The sequence below is a fragment of the Rhopalosiphum padi genome, chromosome 2, assembly GCF_020882245.1.
Source record: "Rhopalosiphum padi isolate XX-2018 chromosome 2, ASM2088224v1, whole genome shotgun sequence".
NCBI classification, from domain to species: Eukaryota; Metazoa; Arthropoda; class Insecta; order Hemiptera; family Aphididae; genus Rhopalosiphum; species Rhopalosiphum padi.
The window spans coordinates 80,620,332-80,648,183 of NC_083598.1; the positions used below are offsets into that span (position 1 = coordinate 80,620,332).

At 26.6% G+C, this 27,852-nt stretch overlaps 3 protein-coding genes across 6 annotated transcripts in view; 1 reads left to right on the top strand and 2 right to left on the bottom strand.

Annotated features, from left to right (window-relative positions):
* The window catches only part of LOC132921506 (dmX-like protein 2), a 33,902-nt gene extending 31,778 nt beyond the window's left edge, over nucleotides 1-2,124 (top strand). For all 4 annotated transcript variants that reach the window (XM_060984563.1, XM_060984565.1, XM_060984564.1 and 1 more), the window contains 3 exons: nucleotides 86-230; nucleotides 327-550; nucleotides 619-2,124. In XM_060984563.1, coding sequence (XP_060840546.1) covers nucleotides 86-230; nucleotides 327-550; nucleotides 619-801 — 552 coding nt within the window. In that variant the 3' untranslated portion in view covers nucleotides 802-2,124. The remainder of the gene's footprint in view (nucleotides 1-85; nucleotides 231-326; nucleotides 551-618) is intronic.
* A 642-nt stretch (nucleotides 2,125-2,766) lies between these two features.
* LOC132921668 (protein mini spindles-like) lies at nucleotides 2,767-15,658 on the bottom strand. The gene is made up of 36 exons (XM_060984819.1): nucleotides 15,403-15,658; nucleotides 15,187-15,318; nucleotides 14,720-14,910; nucleotides 14,444-14,650; nucleotides 14,017-14,191; nucleotides 13,826-13,946; nucleotides 13,531-13,751; nucleotides 13,197-13,391; nucleotides 12,939-13,119; nucleotides 11,914-12,026; nucleotides 11,634-11,838; nucleotides 11,389-11,561; nucleotides 11,159-11,310; nucleotides 10,836-11,054; nucleotides 10,566-10,749; nucleotides 10,289-10,471; nucleotides 10,115-10,212; nucleotides 9,885-10,023; nucleotides 9,644-9,806; nucleotides 9,415-9,584; nucleotides 9,186-9,347; nucleotides 8,820-8,942; nucleotides 8,430-8,582; nucleotides 8,139-8,351; nucleotides 7,932-8,067; nucleotides 7,506-7,699; nucleotides 7,076-7,407; nucleotides 5,894-6,079; nucleotides 5,642-5,840; nucleotides 5,444-5,572; nucleotides 4,296-4,483; nucleotides 4,053-4,221; nucleotides 3,793-3,969; nucleotides 3,629-3,733; nucleotides 3,300-3,453; nucleotides 2,767-3,224 (listed from the first exon to the last, which is right to left on the bottom strand). The coding sequence occupies exons 2-36, from the start codon at nucleotides 15,250-15,252 to the stop codon at nucleotides 3,061-3,063; spliced, it is 5,940 nt and encodes a 1,979-aa protein (XP_060840802.1). The 5' UTR covers nucleotides 15,253-15,318; nucleotides 15,403-15,658; the 3' UTR covers nucleotides 2,767-3,060.
* A 7,061-nt stretch (nucleotides 15,659-22,719) lies between these two features.
* LOC132922316 (uncharacterized) lies at nucleotides 22,720-24,305 on the bottom strand. The gene has a single exon (XM_060985775.1). It carries the CDS (start codon nucleotides 24,069-24,071, stop codon nucleotides 23,457-23,459), a length of 615 nt encoding a protein of 204 aa, XP_060841758.1. The 5' UTR covers nucleotides 24,072-24,305; the 3' UTR covers nucleotides 22,720-23,456.
* Between the last annotated feature and the right edge of the window lie 3,547 nt (nucleotides 24,306-27,852).

A 27,852-nucleotide genomic window follows, 5' to 3' on the forward strand; every position in this document is an offset into this window, starting at 1 on the left:
ATCAAAAAAAACGAGTCCGGACTTTTTTCGAATCGGTCATCAAGATTAATCTAATATTCTAATCATACTTAATTTTTTCCCCAAGACATTCCAATGCCATAATAAAGTTACCAGCGACTTTGTGTTCCTCGGTTCGTGCAGTCTCATCGCTACGACCGGCCATTCATCTGAAAACAGAAACGTTGCATTGTGGGACACACTGTTGCCGCACAAAAAGTCACTAGTCACGGGTAATAACACAAAAATATTATATACAAACATTACACTCAAAACGTAACAACTTGGCTAAATGTTTGTTTTGCGATTGTTTTTGCTTTTGTCGTTAGCGTTCGTGTGTCACGAGCAAGGGTCGACGTGTATCGGATTCGCTCCACAGCATCAAGTAATAGTCACCGGCGGACGAAAAGGTGACATATGCATATTCGACGTCCGCGGTGGTAGTGGTTCGATAAAACATCGTTACTTGGGCCATGATTCGTGTCTTAAATGTATGACCATCGACCCCCACGAACAATTTTATTGTACCGGAGCAGCAGACGGAGACATCAAAGTAAACTCGCGCGCGCTACACCCGCTGTCATCGCAAAGAAAAATGTTTATATTCGTGTTTTTTTTCAGATTTGGAATTTATCCACCCATCAGTTGATGTACACATTCCCCGCCGAACACGCTCGTTCTAGTTTCTTCAAGCACATCGGTCAAGGCGTCACGCAGCTACAAGTGGACTCGTCGGCCAGACTGTTCTCGTGTGGAGCGGACGGTTCGATGAAAGTTAGACAGCTGCCGGACAGGTATCATTAATGGGTTTTGATTTGAATGATTAGATTTCTTGCAACCATAACTGTTATTCAAATGTTAAAATCCAATTGATTTGCTAAAAAATAATAGTAAAAAAAAAAAATATGTAATCACACATACCACAGAACTAGTCAAAATAATACAATTCTGAAGGGAAATATTGCTTATAAAAACAATATTCTGTTGTTATATTTATGTTTAAATTATAAACTTTTGTGCATTAACGAGATTCGTTCGAAGTTATTATAGTTCTTATTTTTACTAGTAAAATATTAGGAAATATATTTTAAAAAACACCATATTATTATTAAATTATTTAGAGAAATTGTTAATCGTAACTTTAAAATGTGCAATAATGATGTATTCATTTTTTTGTTACACATTTGGTAGCTATTACCTATTAATTAATATCAGCAATAAATAAAGCATATTTTATAATTATATACCTTTATATAAATATATATATATATATTGAGATTACTTCATCGGTAGTTCTCCTTTAGTAAGGTGATAATATTAATAATACTTTTTAATCTTAACAAATCTTTAACCAATTTAATATTTTAATCCAGTATTATAAAAGTTCTCATAATTTAATACTTTTATCTATTATATCATCTATTCAACCAAAAAAATTAATTATTCAAAAGATAATATTACTTTAAATAATATTATTCACTTATTTATACTATTATTTGAGTTATTCAAATATTTTAATAAATGCATAGTGATGGATTGAGTTATGTTATTCAAAAGTTAGAAGTATAATATACCATTTTAATAGAAACGTAATGTTATATTACATATTATTATTATAACTGAAAAATCAAATATATTCATACAAATTGTAAAAAAGTCATAATAATTGATAATATTTTTAGCTGTATAATTATCTACGGTACAATTAATAATGTGCCTAGTGCAGGTTTTTTATTATTATGTACGGGTCTTCTGTGATTTTTTTATTAATTTAAAGTTAGTTTGTTTTTATTTATCATGTAGTTTATTATACAAGTTTTGAGTGTTTTTCATTTTAGATCAAGACTTTTGACAATAAAAAAAAATAGCAAACATTTGTTAAAAACATTTAAAACAATTTTTTTTTAACTATCAAGTGTTGTGTATACTATACAAAAATGTTTGAAAATCATTTTATCCTGATTCCTGACAAATTAATTTGGCTTCACACAAAAAATTTTGTTTTATCCACCTCGGCTACTATTTTATTTTATGTAATTTAAAACGATGTGTGTTACTATAATATAAGTTATTATATTATTATTATTACTTTTAAATAAATCATAATTATACCATGTTGTTGACTTATTTGAATTTGTTTTTATTATTGTGTGTGTCAATTATTATCCAATCCATAAATAAGTATCTGACGTGTTGTTATTTTAGAAAATTAAAATATTATATTTCTTACTACAATTCTGTATTTTAAGATTAAAACAAATAATGTTTGAAACATTTCTCTAAATAGATAAAAACAAAAACAAAATATCTATATTAAGATATTTACACCATCAAAAATGTACTTTTTTTGCAATTGAGTTATACATTTAAAATATTATACCTATCAACTTTCCAGCAATCAGTACAATAATGCATTTTTCTCCAAAACAATGTAATGATTTTTCGTTAGCTTATGTGCTGACCCTGACATTTCAATGAGATATGAGAGAAAAATGTCCCAAACAATGTATCAAAAAAAAATTTTAAATATCAACTTCTCAAGTATGAAATACCAGTATCAAGAGAGAACTACATATTATATTGCAAGTAAAAAACAAAATCTTTCAGTTTTTAAAATCAATTTTAATAATTTAAAATAAATATTAATAATATGAATAATTGATAATAATAATAATGACTATAATGTAAAAATGTAAATATATTATGTTCTCTGTAAAACTTAAATAAATTATTTTTGTTAAAATTCACTAAAAAAATATAATATCAAAATAAAATAAAATTGCATATTGTTGGCAAGAATCAAATTTTTCATTCACAGAACATATAAGGCACATTCTCAAAACATTCTAACGCTAATATTCAATGATAATAATAATTATATGAAATAATGACAAAAAAAGTATAAAAAAATAAAAAAAACTAATAGTGTCCATATTCCATGGGTTTTCAGTGTTAATGTGTTAAGATTTGATAAAACTGAATCATTTGCTTGAGAACAATGCCAACTAATAACTATAAATGGAATTAAACTTTATTCTGAAGGAAAAACAACGTTGGCCAAGATTAAATATTTTGGTTCAGTATATTGTTTTTATTACGTTTTCTGTCCAACACACCACCCGCTGCTGATGCTTTCATTTTTAAAGTTTGCAACCGTTTCATAAATCCATCGGCTTCGCTAACAGTAGCAGACTGAGATAAAAGTGACTTGGAATTGTCATCGATTCCTAAATAATAAAAACTGATACACTCTTGTAACAATTAAATTGTACATCAAGCACCCAAAAGATTAAATACTGTACCATGATATTCGACTGAACGACGATTTGAATTATTTTTGATTGCTGCTAGTCGACGATGAATACAATCTTGAAAGTATTTTGTCGTCTTAGAAATATGTGGCTCTATGTCTATGTCTGGATACTGTATTTTAAATCTGTATAACTGTTGTACGGCCTGTGACAAATAGGAATTTTGTTGTTTTTTGTTTGTAGAATTCGAAATAAAATACCCAAAAACAGTGATCATTGTATATAATAAAAAATGTTAATTTTTTTAACATTATTATTAATTGTCTACTCTAACTGAGACGATTTCACTTTGAAAATACAACTATATTTCAATAACTTACTTCGTCCATCATTTCGTGTTGCCCTATTAATTTGAATATATCGTCTAGTTCATCATGTGGTGTATTGTATTTACCATTATTTCTTTTTGATTTATTCTTCAAATGCTAATAATAAATGCCAAACTCTAATTATCTGATTAACAATAATTAATTCATTATTTTACCCTTAACATCTTGAGTATATGTTTAACCATTATAGAATCTTTAGGCAATTTTAAATTAGCCAAACTCTCCAATACTTTATCGTTGCGTATTTTTACCATTGTATATAAAACAGTTGTACATGTTTTCATTGGAATATCATATGATTCTTTTTTTTTCCTATATTTTGAATCAGTTTCCTAATTTTAATAAACAGAGGAGTTCAGAAATTGAAAAATGGTGTAACACATTTTTTAATGACATAATAAATTAAATAAATTACTTCCAACAATTTGTGTACACGTTCAAATACTAGCTCATAACATAAGTCATCACCCCACTTTTCAAAATCCTTAATACATTTCCATGTACATTTCAGTACCAAATCTTTAAAGTAATTTGTTGAGTTTTTAGGATTTTTGACTGTGTTATGAAGTATAGTCAAAATAGCACTGTGAATTTATAATATATGCAAATAACTTAACACAATTTATTTAAAGAATTATTCTCATCTAAACATTCTTACCATGTAACTGTCGTATGGACACACATATCAAGAATTTTCATAATAAGACTGTTCGCACATTGCCAAAACATGTCAGGGTTTGGCAAACCATCCAATTCAGTCTTAGATAAAAGATACAATAGCTTTAAAAGTAAGTCATGCACAATTTGTTCGGTTAATATGAACATGAATTCTTGGTATTTACACAGCTAAAAAGAAAATAAGAAATATAATTGTTAAAAAAAAAATTGGCAAAATTAATAATTTTATTATTTTGGAAATTAATTAACAATTTAACCGCCAAACCAATCATTGGATTTTAGTGGTAGAAAAATATTTTCCTTGCATAGCAAATGTATAATTGTTATTATAGTATAAACTTAGCTTTAAATATTTAAACAGGTATTATGTATTTACACTTTTTTGCATTGTATGTAAAAATAGATATATTAGCTTTAAATTTTCTTATAATTGCCAAAGTGATGACTATAAAAGAGAAATAGTGATAAAAATGCATCAATTTTACATTATTCTAATATACAATATTCTTAACTTATTTTAACTAATATTGTTTGTTAATATTAAATGAAAAATAAATCAAAATGTTATGTTTATAATAATTATATTTTTATGATTGTTCTATATTTTTTAAAGTTTGCTGAATTGTGTATAAAACATTTTTACTAACTTCAATTTTTATTTTTATTGAAAATATAAAACTCAAAAATCTGTAATTGCTAAATAATGTGATATCATATCATATTGTTTTTGTCTTACTGATGTACAACATAACAAATTTGCATTCAATATAGTTTTAATATTAAGTGTAAATTTACCTATTATTAAGCTTTAAGCATTTAAGGTAAGAATATAATCCAGGGCATTTCATAGGGTTTTATCGGTACTATCAATTTAAAGAGTTATAAATATTTTAAAATTGTAATATTTTACATAGCTATAACTCACTTTAAAATGATAATATCAATAAAACCATATAACTTGTCCTACATAATATTATTCTTACCTTAAGTTTGTTAATAAGTAAATTGACCCCAATATTAAAGCTAACAACATAAAATGTTTTTTTCTGAATGAAAATTTGGAATGATGAATATTAGTAAAGCAGAGACAACACGTGCAGGTATAACATCCCCTTTAGTAGTACTTACATTCAAACATAAATTAAATATGTTTTTATATTTGACAGGGTCATTATTTTCTAATAATATATCAAACTGTCTAATGATGCCATGAAAAAGTGACAAAACTTTTCCATCTTCTAAAAACTTCGATCTTGTCTGTAATAAATAAATACATGGAAAATCAAAAACAAATATGTACATTAAAATATTAAACATAATGCTTACATCAGGTATCATTAACATTTTATTGAGCTTTGATAATGCAACTTTTGATATTTCTAAATCCATCGATGTCACTTGATTTATCAATTGCGTAATAGGATCAATAAAAGCAGGTGGATTTTTACATTTTATAACAGTTGCAGTACTATATGGGTTCACATTTAGACATGGTTTTGATGACGATCCATCAGGAAATAAACATCTAAACATGAAATACTCGTTTATCTATGTTATATAAAATATTTAGACACATACTCAGATTTATCTTGAAATATTTTTCCAAAGTTTATTTCATTGTCATCTGAGGTCCAGTTATATGGTTTTAAGACTAATTGAGGTGTTTCAATCACTTCTGAATCCAATTCCTGGATAAATTTTTCGTCTAAAGCAAAACGAGTTCGGGTCACTCGTGTTTCGTGAGTGATTTCATTGTTAGATGTTCTAAAATACAAATAAACATATATTTTTAATTTCTTTCTTTTGTAATAAACTAGCAGTTTAAGACTTAAAACAATAGAAGAATAGAACAATATAATGAACATATTGATAAATGATGATTTTAATTTTTTTGCTGTAATTTAACAAATACTAACCATAGAAACTTAAAATATTCTACTGTAAAGTACCTACTTAAATAACCATTTTCTACATTAAATTAATTTTTTTAAGTATTTAGACTTAGTTTAAGCTACTTCTTATCTTAACGGTTAGGTTATGTTTAAAATTGTTTTTTATGATTAAGCTTAAAAAGTTTAAAATTTTAATACAAATTTCTACAAGTTGTTTTTTTAGAAATTGTATAATATTTAAAATACTTAAGCCAATTTTTTTTTTAAGTGTTTGATGTAAAAATGTCGACAAAATTAAATATTTTAACAAAGAATACAGATTTGAGATTTTAGTTGTTTTATTGTAATTCAAAAAATATTATTCTTGAGGATCTAAAACTTTTATATATATTATTATATTTTATACACAGTATGACATTTTATAAATATTTAAAATATTTTTAAGTTATTCAGACCATTTTACGGTATAATTGATATTGGCTCATAAATTAATAACAATAACATATGATATAAATATATTATATTATAATAACTAAATATTAATAATACCTATAATAAATGTTATGTTTTCAATAAAAATTAATTTTAAACCTACTATATCACTAATAGTAAAATACAATTGTACAATAACAATATAAAAATAATATATATTAAGTAATATAATGCTGACTTTCTTAGCTTAAAATCATTTTGATTCATCACTCTAGTTAACCCTCCAGATAATCTCGAATTATATTACGATGAAAATACTTTATAATACATGAAAAATCTCATGAAAAATTATTGACTACACAAAATGTACATCTAATAATATATAGAAATATAGAATTAATGGATCATGCTAGAAATATTTAAACATTTTTATCACCTGGATTCCATTTCTGGTGTGGGTAAATATTCTATAGCAGTAGAAATAGTTTCTGATATGCGTAAAGATGTATTTTCAGAATTATAAGGTGAATTGTTTTCATTTCCTTGGGGATTTTGTTCGTGATTAGATTCTAGTGAAACATTAATTATAGCATTATTTTCTTCGCTGTCTGAGGTACTATCAATAACACCATTCTCTATGTCAGATACGCGTTGAATAGGAGGTATAACAATTTTCATAGTTGGCTGGATGGTGGCAACAGGTACAACTCGATTCTTTGAAGCTCTTTTTAATCGTTCCTTCAAAAGACCCATATCTTTTTCGGAAATCTGTTTAAAAAATAACAATTTATTTACATATTCTATCAAATATAATATTTGATGTGTAAATCACATAAATATAAAATAATAATAAAATATATTTTTACATGGCCAACGAAATTGAAAAGAGCTTCTCCGTGTAAAAAGAATGCGGCAACAAAACAATTGAGTGCTGCTGTACGGACAGAATTGTCCCTATCTCCAATGCTTTTAGCAATTTCTTTACAAGCCACTGCAACGCTAGGTTGAAAAACTGAAGTACCATAATCTTCTACCATGGATGTTAAATGTTCCAAACATTCTATATGTACATAACATATTTTTAAACTATTATAATTTCTTTATAATTATAAGAAAACAATAAATTAATATTTAATTAGAATATTTTTGTTGAAGTTCAAAAACAATAATATTTTCAATACACTGTGTTGAATAAAATTTGATTTTTGCTTATTGCTAAGAAATAATAATCTATTAATTCATTAATCCTATATTTAAATAAAAAAATAAAAATATTAATTAATAACACTTACCTGAACGCTGTCTTGAATTTTTTGATTTTATTCCTTCCATAATATATTGAAATATCTTTGAATTTGGGAATACAAATGCAATTTGTTTTAATATAGCTCTGACAGTATTTCTTACTATGTCTTTTGGATCACCTAACTATATTGTAAATAAAAGAAATATATTGTAAAATATTATAGTCTAAATAGTTGGATACTGAGTTTACTAACTTTTTTTATTAAATATGGCACAAAGCTAGATGCTTCAGTATCGTGAAGAATATATTTTTGGGATACAAGAATATTAAATATGTGTTGTAAATATTCAAGACCTTTTAAAAGTACAGACGGATTAGTATCAAAAAACCTTAAGGTTATCCATTTCAAGATTAAGTCAAGATTACTAATTAATGGCAAATAATTATCATCTGCCGTATTAAAGTCCTGTTAGGAAAATTAGAAACTAATTTAGTATTCAACAGCTTATATAATTCATATAAAATTTATTTATTTTCATAATACCTCTGTGAGAGACTCAATTGCTTTGAGATGATATCTGAAATCTGAATGAAACATATTTGTAATTAATACCTTATTAATACCTGCTGTTAACATTTGTTCTCGAAGTTGTTCAACAAATTCTTCTCGTGGAGTAACAAAATTCCATTTTAAAGCCTATATGCATCAACAATTTAAAATGTTAAAATTCTAATAATACATACCATCCTACTTATTTTTATTGTTATTATTAATTTATAATCTATACAGTTCAGTACAATGAATAAGTTCTATAACAAAGAACTGAAAATTGACATATACTTATAATATAATAAATGATACTTCAATGTTTAGTTGTAAAAATCATAAATCTCCAATTTTAACCATTTCCTGTTAACTTAAACATGTACATACTTTTAATTTATGTTCATCAATATCACGTTGATGTTTTAAGTTGTTATGTTGAAACAATGATTTATTATCTATTTCTTCTCTCTTTTTCCCAGTGGCCATATTTGCACGAGAAATAATATTTTCCTTTATTGAAAAAAACAAGCGTATTAATAAATAAATATAAGTCCTAAAATTTGAACAGGTTTGTTTTAGTTTATATACCCAGTATAAAACCCAGACCTTACTATTTATCTGATTTGGAAACAGGACAATAACATCAAAAATTACCTACTCATCAATATTACAAAAATATTTATGATATAATCTGTACAGTAATATATGATACAGGTAAATTAACTAGTTAATTACTAATGTATAAAATAATACCTTGTTTGCTTTAGTAACAGATTTAGACGTAAGTTTTTTTGAACTTTTTGATTTAACCAAAGTACTTGGAGGAACACAAGATTTTACAACTTTAGGCTTTTCGATTGGTAAGTTTGGTCTTTCATTGTCCAATTTCTCTCTACACAACTTGACTGACATAGGCTACCAAAATACATTATATTATTTTTAATTTAAATATATTATTTACATAAAAGTAATACCACTATACCTTTAATTTTTCACAAGCACCATACATAGAAGCATAACCTAAATGCATCATAAACCCTAAAACAGCCTTTTCAGAGGCACTACGAATACTAGCGCTCTTATCTTCAAAACTTGTGTATAAAACAGGAAGTAAACATTTGAACTCATCAGCTGGAATTGACTTCATAGGAACTATATGAAAATAATAAAATTTAACAAATATAAATATTCAGCAGCATTTAAAATCATACTAATAGGCAATTTTTCCGCAAGCCAAGTCCATAATTCTGATCGTAGTGTTACTGAATTATTTTTAAATGCATCCAAGAGTATGTCACCTCCAAAAAATTCTCGATAACCACATATATCTCCAAAAGTATTCATACATTGACGAGCACTTTGACTTTTGAATACCTAAAAAAATGGATGAATTCATTAAATTATTTTCCAACTAAATTTTCAAATATATAATTTTCCATGCTATATTCTAACCTTTGAATCACCTAGCGCATTTAATATGCCAGGTAAATAACCTTTTATATATACTTTGAAAGATGATCCCATGGCTATAGTGATTAATTCCACTAAATTGATGGCATTTGAACCAAGACGAGCATTTGAATCACTTATCCTAATTATTAGTTAATAATTAAACAATCAATTAATAATTTTAATAATTGTTACTATTATAAGGTATATGTATATGAAGAATGTATACCTACCTATCTTGCAAAGCTTCCCTTACTTCACCCAATTTATTAGTTATGAATTTAGCTTCGGTTATAATGTTTTTCAATTTGATTAAGGCATTAGAACGAACCTATTTGTAAATTAATTTAACAAAATCAAAATTGTATTTTGTATTTTAAAAATAATTATTTAAAGACTTTATTTACTTTCCAATCTCTATCTGACAATTCATTTATCAGAGTATCGGTAATTAAAGGTGTAATGTCTACTCTAGGAACAAAATCTCGTATAATAACTTCATTATCTGGCTTTTCATCATCACTTGATGATTCAGTAGATCCTTTAATCATTTTTCCACGTATTGGTTTTGGAGGGACTTCATCTTGGCGCTGTAAAACAACATTATTAAAATATGAGTATAATAATGTAAGTAATGAGTATAATAATGTAAGTAATAATTATTGTAGCAAAAATTACTCGTACCTTCTCAAATTCTGCTTTTAATTGTTGCAGTAAAGTGGGTTTTTCATTTTCAAAAAACAAATTTAGTTGAGGTCCCACATACAGATACATAACACCCAAAAGAGAAATAACAGCCACCCTTACTTGCGGGTTAGAAGCTATGATGCCTTTTTTTACATACTCAATTACATATTTAGGTGTAATGCTATTAAATAAATAAATAGATAAAATATAAATAATATTTGTATTTGATTGTCAGTTTTAAAATTAAAAACCAAATAGTAAACTTACTCAAATCCAAATTCTAATATTGCACCTGAAAGCCAGTTGAGGGCATCAATCTGAACTTTTGGGTTCTTTTGAATATTAAATGCATATTTTAAAACAATATTAGAGACCAGATCCAGTTTAGTTGCATCAGCAATGACAGTCAATAATTCACTAGCTAAGCTACCATTTTTTGTATCACCCAATAGTGAAGAAACGTCTTGTATACAATATTCCATGTTACTATTAAAAACATTTAATTATAAATAACTACACTATCGACATAAATAAGGAAACTGTGAACTGAATGATTTGAATCACTCTACAATACTCGCGTATAACAATACCTGGTTATAGAAAACTTTTCAATAACTTTTTTCAAACATTCAAGTCTTAACTTTTGAATTTGTACATTATTGTCCTTAATACCCGGTTTCTTGACCAACAGTTTTATTAATACTTGACTGCTAACTGTTGAAGGCTCTAATTCATCAATTATCTGCGACAATTAAAATAACTGTTGAATATGCTATAAAATAAAACCAATTACCAAAATAACACTAAAATTAACACATGCTTGAGAAAATTCTTGAACTTTAGATAAACGAGTTTTCCAATTTGGATCAATCATGCCACTTAAAATTTCAGGGGGCAAGAATGTTAAAGCTAAGTTTTCCAACTCATCGTCACTGATTTCTTTTTCACTATCAATTGGAAGATGACCATTTGATGATAATGCTTTACAAACACCTAACAATTCATAAATTTTATGTAATATTAAAACATTAATGTATTACAGATATTTTAGCTGCAAAAATGTACCAGAAGGGTTTTTGGCTTGACCACTTTTTGCAATTTTAATATTTATAGTTGAAGGATTTTTTTTTAAAGCAGTATTTTTATTAGTAGTTGCAATTGTTTTTTTCTCGACATTATTGGTTGCGACACAATTAGGTTTTGAAAAAGATTCTTTTACAGCAGTCGATTGTTTTGCAACAATAATAGCCTTTTCTGCAGCTTCTTTAATCTATACAAAATTTCCAAATTATACATAATAATCATACATTTATTAGAAATAGTCATATAGAATCTATTTGAGTACTTTGGAAAGTTTTATAGCGTCGACATTGGTCAAGAAAGAAACAATATTTTTTTCTGATACAACTTTCCACGCAGTACCAAGAGCTTCAGCAGAATTATCTCGAACAATTGGATCTATTCAATAAAAAACAATACCAATCAATATTAAATTTAAAATTGTTACTTCCTGGTTATAGAGGATACTTTAATTTTTATATATTAACTATTTGAGTTATTTTAACTATAATAATAAAAAAAAATAAAGTATCAAGGCTGCCATTATTTTTTATTGAGTTCCCATTATTTATTATTCATAATAATTTCCACATATAACAGGACACTGAACCTGTATGTGTTGTATCAATCTTACAAATTTACATCATGATAAATTTGCATTCTACAGAACAAATTTTTAGTTGTTAGCTTTAATATTACAGTAAATTAAACTATGATCAAGGGGGACGGGGTGGTCGAGCGGTTTAATTCGTCGGCTGCGGCGCAGCCGGCTCCGGTTCGATCCTCGGCCACTGGGTGGCATTTTTCTCCGGGCAAGTCACGGTGTCCGGAGAACAAGTGCTGCCATCCCCCCACCCCGGGGCATGGCAGAAACCTACGGGTGCCCCATTAAAAATTCTGCCAAATACACTCACGTGTAACACCCCTACTGTTTCAACCCTACTGTACCAACCCTACCAACCTACAGGCTAATGACCTAAGTTGTCGAAGCCTTAAAATAAAAAAAAAAAAAAAAAAAAAAAAAAAAACTATGATCAAACTTAAAAATAAGAATATTATCTAAATATATAATGATCTATCATATATGTATAAGTTAACAACACAAAATTGATTTTCCTCAACACATATTATTTATATGTTGTACAATTATAAAAGTAAGATTGAGACCATACACACGGCTCTCTTAATAGGTATTTTGAGTGTTATAACTAGTTTATTAGTCAAAGAAAATTGAATTAAAAAAAACTATGCATGAAGCATTTCAAATTTCAAATTCATTAATAGAATTACTAGAATTTAATAATAATTTACCTGATTCATTCAATGTTTTAATTAATGCTGTAATAAAAATTTTCAATAATTTTTTATTTAAAATGGCTGGTGTACATTTTGTGAAACATCGAGTTAAAAATGAAATTGATTCAGCTTTTACTGATGGATTTTTATTGTCTATTGCTGCTAAAATATCTTCATGAATAGATTCTAGCGTCATCTAAAATAATGATTGGTTATTTTATTAGTATTAATCTAATGATAACAATTATTGAACATTTTAAATGCTTGAATTACACTTAAATATATTGCATCCACAGCATCTCTTAGTGGCAAAACAATATTTTGTTTTTTTTCCTTGAACTTCTCTAGCAATGCTGGTATACAAGTAGAAGCATAAGTTTCAAATTGTTTTTTTAATCCATTAGCTAATAAAGCCATACATTTGGCAGCAATTCCAACTATTACAACATTTGAATCTTTTGTAATTATCTAGAAAAAAAAGTTAAAAATAAATTGATTAATTATACATTTAAATTTCAATCCATTTATTATAATTTAATGTTTTCTTTTATTTTAAAAACAATATTATGCAAAAATTTAGAATAAAATATAGTATATATTTTCTTACTTTCTTTAAAGCTCTAACTAAGTCTCCGTATTCCCCACTTTCTATTTTTAAAGCTTTGGATAATATTCCTTCTAGCATATCTATTGCCTCTTTACGTTCTTGCCATTTTTTTGCTTCAAGCTTTTCATAAAAATCTTTACTAAGCTGGCAAAGTATATTTACCGGTTCAATATTTTCTTCATCATCATCAACTTCATCAGTACTTTCCTCAAATACCACACCTATTAATATTAAGTGTTTAATGTTTTATATATATTAATTTTACAAACAAATATTTACTAATTATTAAATTTACCTTCATTAGTAGCCTCCGCTTCAACCATTTTAGCAGCTTGCATTTGCTGTGAATGTAAAAATCGTGTCGGCTGTGGCTTATCACCACTTATTTTTTCAAACTCATTCTCCAACTCTTGAATCTAATTTAAATGTTGATTATCTTAATTAATCATTCAAAATATAAACATAAAATTGAGTATTTATACCTACTTGTAAAGGTTTTAAATTTGATAAATGAGCTTTAACAGGTGTAGGCCCAATCCAAGAATAAATTTCAATTGTCAACAATTTTGCTTCATCTCTAACACTTTTATCCCTGTCTTCAAGTATTAATTGTAATTTTTTCAGTAATGGTTTAACATTTATAACTTTTGATCCGTATTGTCTACGGTAAACACAAAAATAAAACAAATTTAATAATGAATCATAAAATGATTAAAAAAATATACCAAAATTATATTTTAATTATATCATTAAATATTTAATAAATATAATATTTTTTAAAAATGAAAATTAATATTAATTATTTTAAAAGTTTGATAATATAAATGTAAATAATGTATTTTTAATAGTAAAAATTTTAATTTTTCTAATTTTTCAAGCTTTTTTTAGTATTTTTATTACAGTAGGTACTTACTTAATGGCTTGAGTTGCAGCTTTAATACAAGTTGAAACAATTTTAGGAAATTTATGGTCCAGTCCTTTAACTAATTCTTCTATTACTACATCTTGCTTCTCGATTTCAATAAACATCAATGTTATTTGTATAGCAATATCTTTAGTTTTTAATTTTGGTGCACCATAACATTTTGTTATCAATCCAACCATGACATCCCCAGCCGTCCTGTTAGTAAAATGTATCAACAACATAATATGTAATATTTTAAATAAAAATTAGGTATACTCAACTAACCGCCCTGCAGTAGCACAGTTTTCCACAAAAACCAATGTGGCTTCAAGACCTTTCTCCTGTGCAATTGCATTACTATCAATAACGAACTTCTTAATGATCTCAGTAAATTTGTTCCATTCACAATCTTTTTCATCCAATTGTCCGAACAATTTAATAGCTTCTTCATAACCACTTATTCTGGCTTTCCATAACTAAATAATAAAACATACATAATACTAGTATAATAAAATTATAGCAATTACTAAAACCATAACTAGGTAGGTAAGGTATTTAATTAGTGCTGATAGTATAATTTTAAACTGTAATATTTATTATGTGAAAATACCATCATCATAAGTTATTAATATGCATATGTAAGTAATACAAGCGAAACTAATCAATTTCGACTTTAAAGAATAACTAACTATTATATTGTAAAAGTACACCAGAAATATAATTTATTTATTACAAATAAAGTAAAATATTACTTTATGTACACATCGTTCCTCGATAGGCAACTTTGAATATGAATTATCTTCTTCTGGAGCAGTCATTTGGTCATTGAGTAGGCACAGTCAATAAAATTTATAGCTGATATTTTTTTTAAATTTATTAACAAACTGAAACAATATTTCAAAAATTATTATTTTACGGTTTCATTGACATTATTAATGATGTAAAATCACTGAATGTTCGGGCCTCACACAAAATTTAACGATAACACCTTAAATTATACAACTTTTGTGACTGTAATGTAGTGGTCATCGGTGGGAAGTGCGATTAAATAACAAAGCTAAATCGAATAGGTATTGTCACGTATGATTGGCTTAATTTACTTCTATCAAAGTAAACGTAATTAAAGTTTTAAAAATAAATGATTTAACCTATAGGTGCAAATACGATCACATGATCGATCGGCGGTAACAGGACTAAAAGGTAATTACGCATTTAATATCAACACAACTGACACTACTGGATAAAATGCAATATTGCAATACGAACTACGGAGAGACGTAATATAATTTAATAACAGTTGATACCAAATAATCAAATGGAACTCACGATAACAATAATAATTCCCAATCGAGATCTAAAATTAATAATTATATTCCGCCATTGAATTCGTTGATCATAATATTTCGTTAAATTAACTAAAACCTATTAATTAGATGCCCTACTGCCTGTACGTGTGTGTATGTGAATGCCTATGTTTACTAATAATCATGAGAACTGAGAAGTTATAGTTGTATTAAACGTTATTAATTTATATTCATTATATAGATACACTAGGACTAGGTACGGTGCCTAAGGTACCTAAAAAATATTATTGGTTTAAGTTTTCGATTATTACTCATCTTCACATCAATTGACAGTCCTACCATGAGAGTTCGTACTTCGTCATCTATTTAAGCTGCTATACTTATAGGACACTGTAAAGTATTCTGTCCCACTAAGCTAAAGTGCCGTAATTCGAAAAAAATTTTAAAAATGAGTTGGATACGGCATTTGATAGGTTAAAACATTTTATATAAGGTAGATTATAAAATAATGTTCGCCGATTGAGTGTTGAATTTGTCACATACCTAATCTACGTACGGACGGATAAAATTCTCATTTGTAGAAGGTGCAAAGATACTAATACTAATATATGAATAAAAAATTGCTATTTCGCGGAAAACGAGTACCTTTCTACTTTTCTAGTTACGATATTATAAAGTATAAACCATCTTGATTAGATAATTATAAAGTTATAACATTTTGAATTTATTCAGTATAAACCTACCTACTAAAATTGAATGACCTTCTCAACTTCTTTCAGCATCTCCTTTTTGCAATTGAGAATTCACCCTTTTTACTATAAAATGATTTTTTTTTAAATATTGATGTACACAAATGAAAATGTGAACAAGTAGTTTTGAGTTATTTAACTATGTATGCAAACGATAATAGATTTATAAGATATGGGGACTACGATTTCTTGAAAATTATATTAATAAATAGACAAATACAAATCTAACAATATTTAAAAAGTTGTAAAAATTGTCAGAGTATAGTAAATACTAGATTCAATATCAAATGTATTTTATATTTTTGTAAAACCATCTTTAAGAACTATTAAACTTAAAATATAGGTACATTTTAATAACTCAAAACTCGTTCAAATTTAGATATACATATTCGGATACATCACTATATCATTAATATATGGCCATATACCGTGCAGCTAGTACTGATAGTTATGTAAAAAATATTTATTATAATATGGACTATAGTTTATTTAATTATATTATTATTATTATTATAAAAAAAATGTTGTAATGTATAACTTAATTTTCTAAACAGTAGTTTTAATTTTGTTTTATAATTTATAATTTTATATTACGCATTCATCATTTTGTTTTTATGATGGTTCGTAAAAATTATTATCGTAGATTTTCATTAAAATTTGATGGACATTTATTAACATTTTTCCAAAGTAGTCTAATTATCTGAAAGCGAGAAAAAAATAGTTTGAACATTTAAATGAATTTAGGTGCTAAAAATTTAATAATTTGAATATTTTGGAGGAGGTATAATAAAGTTGTTTACGTATAATAGGGGCGGCAAATTGTTAATGCCTTATTTAGTTATAAACATTTAAATCTGCCTCTGGGGATCCGCTATAAATATAAATCAGTCAAAGTCTCTGAAAAATAATATTGTGAATATTTAATATTAATATTGATGCATTTGCATTATGCTTTATAATTATATTTTGCAAAAATTATGCGGGTATTACGGGATTTCAAAAATCAGTTTTTTTAGTTCACTCGTAAACAACAATAAATCATTGGCTACACCTTCAGACTAGAGACGTATAATAATATTTAAAATAAGTGCATTAATTACGACGTACAAAAGAAGTACCGAAAAAATATTTATATTATTATTATTATTATTATTATTATTTATTGTTCTATAGTTAGTAGGTACTTATCAAATCGTCTCTTTCCGACACATTATTTATTATATTCACGGTACAATAATTTATTGCTATTTATGCAGGTAGTTATCATCATTAATATTTCTCGGTTACATCATAATTTGACTGTCCGCGAACACCGCCGAGACCGTATATAAATCAATTGGCGCATAACTATACGGCTATACGTAAATGGCGAATTTTTTACCATCCGCCATCCGGTGACCGGTTATTATTACGCACCACCGCGACCGTCGGGCTGCGACATGCACATAATAGAGCACGTTGTGTGGCCTATACTCGTATGAAAGATGAATACTGAACCGTACGGTAATAAAGGTATAGGGAGGTACTTGTTTTATATTTTTTTTATATTTTGAGCACTTGAAGAATTTTTACTCCCGTCTTCTCGGTAGACGGAGAATAACTATTGCACTTTCAAACTTGACAGTCAGCGTTATGCCTTTGGGTTTGACTTTGTTTCTAATCACTTAATTCAATATACACATTTGAAAGACACGACGCCGGACAATAGAAGAATTGTTATCATATGTAGATACCTCGTACCTATATAATATTAATAATATAGGTGATAATCAATAATCCGTAACCATTAAACTACTATAATATCTAATATCTAACTTAACCTAACAATAACAAAATAATTAAATGAACAATTTAACGGATTCATATAAAAAGTGATTTTTAATAGATTTTAAGAAGTAGGTTAACTAGGTACCTATCTAGTAAGTACCTTATCATTAGCTCTATAATTTTGTAGTTATAAAATTATTTTTTAAAAGTAATTTAACTAAAAATTACTTAGAAACTAATTTAAAAATATAACTAAATTACTATCTCATTAGTCATTACTAATAAAAATAATTTCATTGCATTAACGAGTAATGTTCGTTGCATATTATTACTGTACTAAGTATCTAGGTACTGCATAATAAATTAATATGCTCAATACTTTAATATGTTTGTTAGCACTTAATTATATAATATAAGTAACGCCGATTTCGTAAGGAATTATCGTACCGGTTTCAGCAACTATATAAAATGCAAAAAAAAATTGACTCTATTATTTATTTATTTATTTGTGGCTTTAATCCGATAACAAAAAAAAACATAAATCATTTGGTTTAAAACGCGTAATGTACTAATGTGAATAATTTTAAAACAGCCATTTAATTCTAAATTAAAGAATGTCGCATACAATTTTTGTCTAAATAAAAGATACCTATAAAATACAAAACATTACACGTTGTCGTTATATTCTTATTCCTATATAATATCATGGAATGCCGTTATTCTAGTTTTTATAATATAAGATGTACCTATACATTTTAATATAGACAGTATATTATTTTTCTAGGAAAAACTTGAAATTTATTGATCTAAATGATCTAATAATATATTATTCTAATTAAATATCGTATTATATATTTATATGTAGTATATAATTATATAGATATATAATATTTAATATGTGTCTGTGTATATTATGTTGACATTATAATTTAGATAATTAAATAATTAAAATAAAAAAACCATCTAGTACACATATATTCTTATTGACACATTTAGTTATTAAAAATTATTCTATAGATATATAAAATTATAAACAAAAATAATTTAACTACGTATTACTTACTTATAGTTACCAACATATTTTAAAATTACAAACTATTTTTATGTACATCAAACCTGAAAATAATTGTTTCAATATAAATTATTAAAACACCTTATTTAACTAATAAAATATAATTTTAAAAACTAACAATTAAAAATGTGTTATCAAGTAATATTTACAACTTCATTAAACTGTATAAATTGTTTTCTTTATTTTTTTTTAATTTTATAATTTTACAATCCCTTGCCTCCTTTATATTTGTAATATAGAGCTGTATTATCAATATTCAATACCTATATTTATCTTTGTCCCCTGAAAGAAATATTATTCTTACTAAATAATAAACATTTAACAATCATTTATATTCATTGAAGAAAAATTTAGTATACAATTTCATATTTTTGATGTTCATTTTTATTTAATTTTACAATTTTCCTTATCTGTTAGTCTGTTACCTAAATTGAATAATTATTCGACATATAATATAACCTTAATTGGCTAAATTCTGAACTTAATTTTGGATTTCTTTGCACAAGAATATAAACATACATTTTCTTAATTTTCAAACTTGATAATGTGAATTGTATTCGAACATGACCTTTTTTTAACAAAATATTGACAATTTTTGAATTAACTGAGCTCAGTTCATACAAAAAGTAATTTGAATAAAATAATTTTTAAGATCAAATTTACAATAGTTATCACGACTATCTTGATCAAGTACTTATGATTTTGTTCCAGAACAACAAGTTATTAAATAAAAAAAGATTAAATAAATGCTATTATATTTCCTTTGTAAACCTATATTTTTACGACGTTCTGCAATTCTGACTGCCCAATTTCAAACAAAAGTCTTAATTTATGATGATCACTTTTTAGGTACCTACCTATTGTAGTATTGTATCAACATTAAAATAAATGGTATTTATCAAATAAATACCGTTGAACTCTGGAATTATGCCAAAAGCAATTTGGTGTAGAATTTCCAAATACCATATTAAATTGCATGAAAAATTGATGTTCCTATACTTTTGTAAGTAATAAGTAGTTGTATAGCTCAATTTTTCACGATTTTTATGTCATCAAAGTTCACTGTTCCCTTATAGTTTGTGCGTATGACTATAAATGTATATAAATATGAATTTTCTATCATATAAATCATCAAACTTTCACATGGCTCTGACGTCCGGGGACAAATTAATTAAAAGCACGTAAGTATGTCGCCTTATTATAACGGGTCAACACTATATTAGGTTCTCCTACATTAACAAGCCAAAATATGTATTATTTGCAACTATCTATTTTAGTATTGGACTAGGTATTCTATATATTGATTTTTTCTATGTAGCAACAAGACAAGTGTCTACGAAATAATAACTATATTATATTGTATTATAATAATGGTGCATAATATATGAAATAATTAGTAATTTGTTAAATAATATTCTACTACGTTATTATCTATACAATGTTTACATTGACATAGAATATATTATTACATATTTACAATTATTTCAATAGCCAACTTATGTTATGGGCGTTATGGAAAAAAAAAGAGAAAAGAAAACTCCATTGTCATCAGTTGAACACGAATCCAACTGCAGTTCGCGAGTATAACAACTTCCATTATGATAACTATAATAATCTTTTATACATATAATTAATTTTATTATTATTTTTTTTTGTGTATAGTTAGATAAATCACAAAGTATCTACTAAAAAAGGTATAATATAAAAATTAAATTTTAAATTAAATAAAAAAAAAAAATCAATTTATTATTTTTTTATACCAAACTCAGAATTCAAAATTATCTTTAAATTATAACTTAGAAGAATAACTTTGGTTGACTGAATTAGATTTTAACTAAAAAAAAAAAAAAACGAGCTTATTTAATTTTCGATTATCATATTATATTACGTTTGAAAATCTGCAGTAGTAGAAAAAAAGTACCTATTATATGGTTTTAAATTAAATTACCATATCAACGATGGAAAACTTGTCTGAATACTTTAAACGGTTATAAATAAAAGTACATAAATGAAACCGGTTGTTTTTACTTAAGTACAAGTAGCCGTAAGTATAACTATACTAAAATTATATAAATTTAGAATAAAATTAATTTCATGTACATATTTAGCAAATTACCTATTACTTGTACATAATATTTAGAATGCATAATTGCATTAAGAATACCATAGCATACTATAGTAAGTTGGAATTGTTTAGTTGTACTCTTGTACTAATTTAGATATTAGTAGTTATTAAAGTATTTAAAAAGAAAATAAGTGCACTTATTATATTATTTACATGTAATATCGATAAAAATATAAAATTATCATACAACATATTTTTTGAATTATTGGGTTACATATTATTATGTTACTTAAAAGTAATTGTACACATCTACTGAATATTATGAATATCAAACATACCGGCGTGTATATTCTATAGTTTAACTGACAGTATTAAAAATTAAAAGTACATACGTCCTATAGAAATAAGTTTAAATAACTAATAAGTCACTATGTAAGTAAATAAGTAATTTTGATTATAATTTTTTTTTGCGACTTAAATGTTATGAAATATGAATTTTATACTTAATAAAATGAACTCATTTTTGATATATAAATAAAAGTTAACATAGTTAGTTAATTTAATTAACTTAATTACATTTTAAACTATTTCTGTAATACAATGTATAATAATATAATAATTATAATTATAAATAATATAAAAATTTAGGTGTGAAAAAGAATATTAACTATAAAATAAAATAATATATTAATAACTATAATATTAACTTTATGTTATTTTATTTGGAGTTGGTACCCTCTTAGGTTCGAGGACCATGTCTTAAAATAAAAACTAAAAATTAAAATTTATACGATTTTTGTACTTTGTTATCATAAATACATGTATATTACTCCGATACATATGGGCTCGATTTTATCATTATTCGTCAAAAATTTATAACTATTATAACTATAATGATGGTCATTAATTTAATAAATAACATATTAACTTTGCACGATCACAATTAGTTGCAATTTGGACTATAATAGCAAACAGAATTGAAGCTCCGTACTGAACGACAATAAAACATGGTAGATTAGGTACTCTACTGATCAAATGTAGAAACTGTTAAAATGTATATTAAAGTTATAGGTACAATAATGATTTACCTGCTTTCCGTATCAAACGTAGGTACAACAAATTTATTATAACAAATTATTATAGATAATATAATATAAATAATATTTGTGTGTGGAAAAAAAATTACAAGCCAATACAATTTCCAAGCCTATAAATAATACAATGTATATTTAAATAAATATTCAATTATGCATAGTTTTTCTACAAAAAATCAATTTTATTCACTGTAGTGATTTTTTTAAGTTTGTATTTTTTCTAATAGTGCGGCCTCAGTGGACCCATATATTATTCAGTGTTCTGAAAATATGTAAATATCAAATCGATTTAAATAAATTGTTATATATGTAAATAATAAATAACAGCCAGGAGGCTATAAAGAAATGTGGATTAAGATAAAAATGATATTAATAAAGTGCATTATTTTTCTTTAAATTCACTCGGCTGATGGATTAAAACCACCGAGGTGTCAGCAGCGTGTTTCATAAAATCTCTTTTGAATTCATGTTCAACTGATTCAGTCATCATTCTTATTTTCCCAAATCCTAACACTTAAAATAAATTATATACCTATGAGTATCACTTATGCTTAATAACATATATTATTTTTATAGTAATTATATGGTATAACTCTACAGACTTAAACACATAAAACTACTCATTTGTTATCAGCTATACATTGAAAACCGCAAAATCGATCATTTTGAATCCGGTTTTAGTGTTATGTATAGATTGTAGACGCATAATTTGCAAAACACTAAATCTTGTTCTTCTAATCTTTTTCCCATACCTTATTAATATGATTCCCAAAAATATCAACAAACTGTATGAATTTAAAATTCCCTAATGTATTTAGTTAAAATATAATCCCTAAAAATAGGTGTAACATACATGTACAATAAGTCAGACGAGGCTGAGACCCACCAACCGTTTTACCCAAGAGCACATGATGTCATGATTACAACTTTTGAGGATACAAATTGTAAAATGTGTTAATTATAATTGTGTATTATTGAGGATACAAATTGTAATCGTGTGCCCTCGGGTAAAACGGTTGGTGGGGTTCAGCCTTATCCGACTTACTGTGCCTGTACCCATCAGCCGGTAGCTGTTCGCCCGGCAACGGGTCGCGGAACGAGCCGGGCGGACGGTAACTGACGGTGTACACGGTGCGGCCGTTGACAGGCTCTTCCGACCGGCAGTACGCGGCCAGCGACTGTGGCCGGCTTATCGTCAGCGGGCCCCACTGCTGATAACTCGAACTGGTCTCCGTTTCTTTGGCCATTAGCAAGTTCGGGCCCTGCGACCAGGAGGCGGTGGACGGCCGCGCCAGTGGCCGCCGTCCGTCCGAATTGCACGTGAACCCGAACGCGTCCGCCGTGGTGGTCTTGCTGGTCATGGGGCACGGGCCGCTGCCGCAGTTGTGGCCAATGGTTTCCGGCGGCCCGGTGGCACGCTGCCTTTGAGCTTCCGGCAGGCACTTGGTCACGAAGTCGTGTCGCTGCGACGTCACGTTCTGCATGCGTTCTTGGGTGCCGCCCACGAGCTCGTGATCGGCCGGCACCGCGGGCCGCGTCCGGTCCACGTCCTGCCATTCGCGAAAACTGGCCCGGTGCACGGTCATCCGGTCAAACTGTTGTTTGCAACCGTCCGGCCTGGGCCAAGGGCTCTCTGTCGGTGCCACTGTGGGTCTCCTGCAGTCGTCCAACCGTAGTTCGGGCTCCTTGTACGATTGCCTGCAACAACGCGTATAGTGATTTATATGTTAGTCACGCGTGTATACGCGTTATGTTATAATGTTTTAATTTTTTTCTTTCTTTCCGTCATTACCATATTTATTGGAGTAGTAATAATATATTTCGAATTTCAAAAAAGTGATTTTTGATAGAAAGTTTTATTTAGATGGCAACATGGATGTAAAAGTAAAAAACTCCAGTATTTTTCAAAATAATAGGAAAATAATTAAGGAAAAACGGAAATTTCTATGCTTAACTAGTTTTGATAAAATCAATTTATATTAGCATTTTTTTTATAATCAAAATAATTTAACCCTTTTTTAGCAATATGTAAATAATTAATATATGACATTTTCGAGTTTTATTTGTTTTCTAATAATGTCAATAAAAAATAATTTTCGCTCGGTAAAAAACCTTAAAAATGTAACACAAATTAATAATAATTATAATTCATATATAAATATAATATATAGTTTTTATAATAATTAAATATTAGTAATATAATAAATACATTGTTTTTGCAAAAAAATTAAATTAACTAGTATTATAATACTAATAGTAAAATAAATTAATTTAGTCTTTAATAGCAATATTAAGAGATTCACAGATTTTACATATGCAATTATTTATCATTGAATTCGTATACATTACAATAATTAACTCAATGTAGTGTAAAACTTGGTGGTCCTGGTGACTATAGAGCCCCCCCCATTAAGTTATTGAATAGTTTCTAGAGATACTATAAAAGCTAATTAAATAATATTATAAATTATAATAATAAATAACGATAATAATTGTTTTATTACTTAAATATATAATTAAATATTTAAAACAAAATAGTTAATGTATATTAGATCATGCCTGTATGTAGATCTTCCCCAGCCATCCACAACCGTACCAGGACATATTTTTGTAAGGGGTCGATAAATTTGTCGTCTCTTCGGTTGCAGGTAAATTTGCATGTTTTTGTTTTCTTATGTAACAATGATTTCAATTAAAACGTAAATAAAAAATTACAAAACTCAATAACAAAATTGTTTGTATATCCTTTTCAACAACGATTCAAATAAAAATACAAACCATATTTACTTCGATTTACTAAGGCAACAATGCAATTATTGAATATCGCTCATACTATACGTGTTTATACACCGTGATAATAATTTGTATACAAATTAATAATTATTGTGCATTAATTAGTACTTGCTAATCACCGGAATCACTTTTCCAATTGGCACCAAATATTGAACACATATTCCTTTAGACTGTTTATAGTTTCTATTTGCAACTTATATATAGGTTGCTATAAGGGTAGTAGTTCACAAAATATTGTCGTTTTGGATTACGACAATCGAATATATTTTTTTCGTTTATAGATATTGTTACCATTGGGGTTACTGAAATAAAGATAATAATTTTATATAATCTATGTACTTATATATAACTGAATGTATGTTTGTAACTTATTTATTCAAAAACTACTCGACCGATTTTAACGAAAATTTGAGGGATTATTTTTAAAGATATCAGATAAATTATTAATAAAATTAATAATAAATAGTTTTGAACCACGTTAAAAAATAAAGTAAGTTCTATATTCAATCAGTGGTAGGCCATAGGCGGTTGCGTATCTCAATCGAATTAATGATCTAAACAAGGTAACTGATTTGCCCGCGAAGACGTGAACTAAGTAGGTATAACGTATACAATTAATTCAAAATACGCCTATACATTATTACACCATATGGTTATTCGTCGTCGTACTAAACAGATGTTTTATTTTATTTACTTTGAGAGCGTATTAATATATATTAATATAATTAATTGATGGTTTTAATTTTTAGAAATTTAAAACTAAAAGATTCATTTAAATAATTTTTAAAGTTCATATTGTAAAACGTATATTAATTTATTATTATGGATAAACATAGAGTATAACCACTATAACCTATATGCTCTATTCGCTTATAATTAAGTATTCACTTTATAATTATTTAAATTAAAAAATATAGTTATTTTATTTTTATTAATGTATGAATTATTTATTTTATAAATTCAATTTTTTTCACGAAAATAATTATTTAAAAATAAAACACTGTTAATGGACTGTATTATATTTGTGATTAAAACAATATATATTTATTTTTATATATCAGAATAATAAATTATGTTTTAATTATTCTCCTACTAATTCGAATATTCATGAACGTACAAATTGGTGTGTTCGATACTGAATATCGACTAACTTTATTTTTAAAGCGGGTTATTGACAGCCATGATTATTACATAATTATAATTATTATCTTAGTTTAAAGTTCTCTGACATTAATAGTGATAAATAATATCTGCGAAAAAACAATACATTAAGTATCTAAATTTACACTCAAATTTAAATAATAACCCTCTATAGAATCTGAAATAATATTAATTGAGTAAGTTGTATTATAATTACTACAGGTATTAAAATACCTTCATAAATATTTTTATATTCATTGAGTAAATAAAATTATTATCCAAAAGATCATCTCTTATTTTAAAATGTCAATTTATTTTATAAAAAATAGTCAACTTAACGTAACTGAATTAAAAAATATTATTAACTCATCCAGCTTTGCAAATATAGAGATCAGTACAATGTTACATATTATATGCATATTATAATAATACGTAATACGCGTTATATTGTAATATGCAGAGCATGATGTTTATTAATATTAAATAACTAAATATAATAATAACATTATTATATTATTTTAGGATTATACTGTAGAAACATCGAAAAAAAAATATTTAAATTTTTACTAAATTACAGATTATCATCAAGACAACCAAAAATATTTTCAAGTCATGCTAAATAGGGTTCCAATTTCCAGTTTTTCACATTAACTACTCTTACTGCAATTACGTAAATAAAACTTGAGTAGATACTTTAGGTATTTATACTTTATAAATCCAATAATTTTGACATATAATTATATTAAAAATTATAAGCTATTAATTATTATAGTATTATACAAAGAATACGCGCGTCACATGTAATATATAAACGTAGTTGTAGCGAAATCAATAAAACCGTTGGCCGTCGGCGAATCATAATGTTTATAATAATATGTATATAGGCATAATAGGTACCTGCTGTCTCATATTATATGTAAGCCCAAATTGTAAAGGATTAAACTATCATGATAAATACCTATACAGTTGTTTTAAATGCGTTCGCGGTCAAGGCCGGGTCGTTGTTTAATGTTTTATACCTACGTAATAATCAACAATATACAAATAAGTGAAAATATATTTAATTGTTTTTTATATATAAATATATATACATACACATAACCGTAAATCACTTATTTCCCGTCTTATTTATTATGTATAGAAGTATACAAATTACAAACGTACCGTAAAAAATAACGAATATATGTTATTTAGATGAATTACAATAACGTAGTTAGGTATCATACCTATACGAAATTTGATTAAAGTTAACTGTATACATCTATACATGTATTGTTGCAGCAGTCATTTACCTACAGTCGAATCGAAAATATTAAAACACGACACATCTGTTTAATACAAAAGCGGTGATGTGTTTGTCGGGTATTCGTATATACAACACTGCAACAAATATATGACGATGTGCAACATCATTACCCGACGATTTTATTTTAA